The sequence below is a fragment of the Gopherus evgoodei genome, chromosome 3 (genome assembly GCF_007399415.2).
Source record: "Gopherus evgoodei ecotype Sinaloan lineage chromosome 3, rGopEvg1_v1.p, whole genome shotgun sequence".
NCBI lineage: Eukaryota > Metazoa > Chordata > Testudines > Testudinidae > Gopherus > Gopherus evgoodei.
The window spans coordinates 209525340-209531339 of NC_044324.1; the positions used below are offsets into that span (position 1 = coordinate 209525340).

The 6000-nt window shown below is 40.9% G+C and overlaps 1 protein-coding gene across 7 annotated transcripts in view; it reads left to right on the forward strand.

The window, feature by feature from the left end:
- The window catches only part of WDPCP (WD repeat containing planar cell polarity effector), a 230839-nt gene extending 225045 nt beyond the window's left edge, over positions 1-5794 (forward strand). For all 7 annotated transcript variants that reach the window (XM_030557924.1, XM_030557925.1, XM_030557923.1 and 4 more), the window contains one exon: positions 4799-5794. In XM_030557924.1, the coding sequence (XP_030413784.1) occupies positions 4799-4849 (51 nt within the window). In that variant the 3' untranslated portion in view covers positions 4850-5794. The remainder of the gene's footprint in view (positions 1-4798) is intronic.
- Positions 5795-6000: the final 206 nt, after the last annotated feature.

Genomic DNA, 6000 nt, shown 5'->3' on the forward strand with positions numbered 1-6000 from the left:
CACTCACTAGAATGTATTTGCTGTCCCGGGGTGGTGCCGTGTGCGTGGGGTGGGCTACACTGTGGCAGATCTCTGGCTATGTGGACCTCGTCAGTCTCCGGCGCGGTCAGTCCAGGATCTTTGAGGAGAAATACATTCACCGCAGCTTTGTTTAGCAGCGGGGCAGTAACCACTGTCGTTAAGGTTACAAACTAGTTTCCATTCTAGCCTCTGTTTACAGTTGCTTGTAACTGTCTGAAACTCACCTTGGGGGAGGGTGGAAATTTTCAATGTTTGTCCTGTGTACAAAAAGGTGATTTTTAAAAACCTGAGCAAAACCTGTCCAGCCTCCACCCCCCAAGGACAGTGAGAAAATACACTTTTGTCCCATCAGAATAACAACCCGTGCCAAAATAGAACAACTCTCCAGGAACAACTCTCTGTCAGCCCAGGATCCACACAGAGCAACCTGCTCTGGCCACACCCTCTCCTGCCCCATAATGCTCCAGTGCACCCCCTCATGATGGTAGGGAGGGGCAGTCCCAGAGCAGGCGGCACATAATGGACTGTGGTAGCTGTGCACCCCCAGGAGATTCCCCTGCTCAGAGGGAACCTCCAGCTGCCTCTTTAAGTGAACACTGCCCTCTCTGTGCTGGCCATAAGCGTACAGTATAAAGGAATTGTGAACTTTTGCTGACATACATACAATACCTATGTTTACCGCTAACTTCTCTTAATAGTTAACAGCTCCTTTCCTGAAATGTACCTTAAAAAAAATCTCTCTGCACGTGTAGCTATGTTAGCTTTGTAGCTAGTTCTACTGGCTGGAAAGAATGTGCATAGTCCATGGGTTGCTTCCAAAATTACTCAAATTCCCTAGAGAGAAGGGAAGTTACTGTATTAAATTGTCTGGGTCATTAACGATATGCTAAACCCCATGACAAATTAGCATACCGGAAAAAAAAGATGTACATGGGTCTCTAAGGTTGGAGAAATATTTTCTGATCTTTAATTACATGATCTCGTTTGATTGTGAAAAGACTGTATTGTAATGTGCAGGGACCTGGGAGCAGCTAAACGTAGTTCTGCTCTGAAAAGTGACTGTTAAAATGGTGGGACTTTGTGTTCATTGTCTCTCGATGACAGCAGATCAAATAGGCACCATCTACAAGTCAAAATATGAGGATTTTTCCTGACTGCCACCCTTGCAAACTTAGGCTGGGATCTGACAGTCAGGCTGAGTTCTGTTCTTCTTGTGTATAGTCATAGTCACTAAAGACTTTGCAAAGTAAACTCTGCCTTTGATGACAGTGGCTTCACGTGATGCCCTCAGCGACATCTGTGCAATTCCATTGATTTCAAAGAGTATGCAGTGCTCTAGCTGACCACTACAAACTGGGTTTGTACAGCACCTAACACAATGGGGTCCTAGTCTGTGACTAAGGCTCCTCGCTGCTACAGTCATTCAGATCATAAAGCTTGGTAGACAGTTCTGTTTGATGCACGGGGAAAGAGAACCTTGCTTCATCTCCCGGAGCTGGGTTGTCTCCTGCAAGGAGGAAAATGCAGTAACAATGTATCTTTGCCACTGAAGTGAGCAGTTATGACAATTACTCTAATTACACGAGGAAACAAGATGGAGCCATTTTTACATTGTCACTTTTCGGAGTGGAACCACACTTCAAAGCCATATAAGCAATGTTAACTTGGACATTTCCTGAATTTTTAGTGCTCACCTAGGTGACTTGAACAGCCTGCTACTGTATTGTTATAGACTATCACATGCATGTTCGTCCTTTGCACGATATACTGCACACTAAATGTTCTGTACAAGTTCAAAATCAAGAGAGTGTTCTCCATCATTTTGGGGTTTTTTAAATGTTTTTTCTGTGTAAAGATATATTGGACATTCTCATAAGTTCTTGGAGAATGAAAAACTTTTCCCTTTTGTCCAGCTAATTGGACTGAATATTGTTTTATTGAAAATCACGCAAAGCGCCTGGTAGAGTAGCCTGTTGAATTCAGTATCAATGGTGCTAAAGCCCTAGGGAACGAGGCTTGTGCTTTAGGGAGATGTTTAAAAGGCATGCACTCAGAGGGCCAAAACCTGGGTCTTGTCACCCAGCCCAAGTTGGGGCTGTACTCTGGATATTTCCAGCTGGGGCCAGAGGACACCTCCCACCTACAGCCACAGAGTGACTATGAAGCCCAATGGCTGAATTATCCCTCCAATGCACCCGTGTATTCCCACCTTCACTCCACTATTCCTCTAGCCTGGCTTTGCTTCCATTGCTTCAGAAGGGCCCCTTTCATTGCTGGGCTCGGAGCCACAAAAGGGGGGCACACCCAGAGCCCAGCCATTTCTTGCACAGTGGAATTGCCCTGGTTCTGCTGCTAGAGACACTTCTGTGGCCATGACGTTGAGGATTTGATTTGCCCTAAAGGACAGAGCTATGCCAAAGAACTGGGGGTCAGAAGTGGCCTATTCCTTGGACGAGTGGAGACCGGGGGCCTTGCTGAGACTATATCCACAGCATCATGTAAACAATCTCTTGCACGACCTGTGTATTCTTTGCTCACTGTGAATCCTCCCTGAAACTTCAGGAAATTGTTCCCATTCACCTGCCAGGTCCAGAAAAATCACCATCACATAGCCAAATATTTGACCAAGAAAGGCTTTGCTGTTTGAACACAATTAGTTATTTTCTAGAAGAAATGGTTAGCTGTGCTCTCATCACCAGCCACTGTAAGTCCAGCTGATTCAGTGATTAGAGGCAGAGATGGGGCCAAGTGTGGAAAGTCAGATCCAAACATCTCTGATGTTAGAGATCTGGCATTCGGGTTCAGTTAAGTCAGAGACTGGAAGTCACGAGACAAGTTCTGTTCCCAATTCTCTTCTACCTGGGTGATCTTGAGAAAGCGCCGCATTTTCAGAAGTCTCTTCTCATTTAAAGTGCCTTAATTTTTGGATGCCTAACTTGATACAAGTAGGTCTCCAGAGGTCCTGATCACCTCCGTCTATAAAATCACGCTCCAGATGTCTCAAATTGCACACGTTTGAAATTGCAGGCCTTCACCTCTTTGTGGCTCAGTATCTTGATCTGAAACTAGGATGATAATGCTTACTGAGATTTTGTACAGTTCTCTGAAAGCCTGGCACCATGTAAGTGCAAAGTTATTATTTATTTTATTATAGATTAATTAACAAAATGACCACCACACCTACAGGGGAGAATTCCTGTGCTTTACCATCATAGCAGAAGACAATACAGCTGTCAATCTCAGAGGAGGAGGATTTAGGAGTGAAAAAGGAGCAAAGCAGCATGGTTACCTTAAAGATGTAGACAATGTTGAGTGTTGAAATGTTAGACAGAAACCCCAGGATTTGAGCAAGTGCTACATTCCTGCACCTAGAATCAGAGTGGTGTCAATAATTATCCAGTAGTTTGAAATGGTCTTATGGAAACTAGAGTGAAATGTCCAATATCAATGAAACAAATGAAAGTTATAAGAGTCTTACATCCCTTAAGAAGACAGAGAATCTTACTGTTCATGAATTTTGTTGCACGATCTGCCTGGGAGAGTTGTGGTAGAGGCTATGCCTCAAATTCACCAGGAAAGATGACTTGTTTCAGCATTATATAACCTTAGGGATGTGGTAGAGAAGTGTTTAGTTATATGTAGAGGAATGGGGAAACACTTCCATTTTCCTATAAAACAACTAACTGTTGGTATTTATATGGTGCATGGAGCTTTATCCAGTAAAGGCCAAGTGCCTCCTAACTAATGTGCTCTCCAACTTTTTCCTCAGCCACCAAGCAGCGAAAATGCCCAACAAGAGGCTGGAACTAAAATGCAGTATTTACATCAAGACAAAATTCTAGCTGTTGAAGTACTTTTGACCCTAAGCACACAGCAGTAATCTATGCATTGTGCACTGAAGCATTGTTTAAGAACGTGATGTGTATCTCTGTGGTAGAATATATATACCATAAGATGGAGCTGCTGCTCTGGCAAATCCTCCTTATTAGGTTGCAAGGGTGTTTTTTTCCTCACTTGAAGTGAAAGAGTGAAAGCCGCATGAATCCCACTGAACTTGCCAGCACATACACAAGCCTGCGGCAGCCTTAACTTCCATACCCTTCTTGTTGCCAGTTTTCCACTTTTTTTTTTCCAATTTAAATTAATGTATTTTGTAAACTACAGTCGAGCACATACACCCGCTTCCCTTTGATTTCAGCTCCACACCTAGTTTTCCTTTGCATCACGAAGAGGTTTCTGCTCATATGTAATTGTAAGGGAAGCAGTGATTCACTAGAGCGTAACCCTTTCCTTAGCAAAGTTTTCACACGTTTTGTAGGCATGCCAACAACATGTAGCATGAAACACCCTTGCATTCTAGGCACATGCCGTTTTCATTAATTGTCATGTTGCTTATAAAAATAATGGGCTACGTTTCAGTTCTGCACACGCATTTGTTGTGCATACATCAGGGCATTTATGTGCACTTAAATCAAGTATTTGCAGGTTTGCATTAAGATTACAAAATTGCATCCCTAGCTTTAAAAATCTGGCTCTGGTACTAGTGGCATTAATACAATGTTAGAATGTTTGTTATACATTTTAAATAAAGAGAACAAAATAAGGTTTAGCTTTTGCAAATAAGCTTCCATGGAGAGGTTAATTGGAGTCAATATTTAGATAGGTTTGCGTTTCTTTGAGTTTCTTAAATATAAAAAGGGTACATTTTTAAATCTACCATTGCATTTAATTTCTGTATGCTAAAGTGAGTGATTGTATGTTGTTGTTTTTCCCCCAGGAGGCTGGAGGAAGTGGATCTCTCAAAGTGGTTCATTTTGGTCTAGTATAATTAAGAATATGAATACTTCCACTTTAAAAGAAAATACTCTAAGCCTGATTAGACTCCCACTGAAATTCATCGCAGTCTTTCATTTGGCTTCAGTTGCCTTTGGATCAGGCCCTTCAAGAGAAAATTCAGTTAAAAGTTTCAGCAATGGTCTGCTTAAAACACTGAATTATTGATTTATAGGCACCTGTCTCTGCAAAAACTGACTCACATTTATTTATGAAAAGCAATATTGTGAAATTTTCATCATGACATCTGATGCCATACAAAATCCAATAATCATGGATACCAGTATTACTGTACAAATGGGAATGCTGAAAGATTGGTTTTTCATTAAACAAATCCGTAAACCTCACAGAGCAAATTCTCTGTAATTCTCCATGCATTATATATTTTAACAATCTTCACTTGGATGCAGATTTGAATTTCCACTTAAGGCTCTGAAAACCATTCTACCGAGATCCTAGCAGATAAAATCTTCACTCAGGATACCTCTGTGAAAGAGCAGCCTTTCACAGTCAGCAGCGTTTTTCTAAGAATGCTCTCAATTTTCGTATCTACATATATCATTTTAGTTGAATAACCATTATTTTCCCTTTAAAAAAAAGACATGGAGTCTCTTAAACATCATTCCATTGGAGTCCAGATTTTAATCTTGCTTCTCTAGCCACTAACAGAAAATGCTACAGGGAAGACAACTTAACCTGTTTCATTACTATACTTGTTCTGGAACTATTAAAAGAGAAAAGGACTTTATGATGTTTCTGCTTTCCTACCATTTGATCCAGTATATCATGTATGTGCACACATATTGTGCTTTACTGTATATACACACATATAGATTAAGCTTGATCTTTTGGACCAGTCAGTTATGTAAAATTGAAAGTCAGTGATCTACTTGAATTTGCTTTTTGGTTACTGTCTTTAAATGGTACTGTCATTAACTAAGTGGATTAAAAATAAAAACTTTTTTAAAAAAATCAAACTGTTTAGAAATACTGTGTTGAGAAAATCTGAGTTTATTTAAAATGTATCGATGTATTGTTCATTGGTCCAGCCATTTTTTTCACCTAAGAGTCAAAAGGCTGCTGAAATCTAACATATACTCAGTGGATGGTGGGTTTGGTAGTAATAAAAAATCCAACATAATTTAG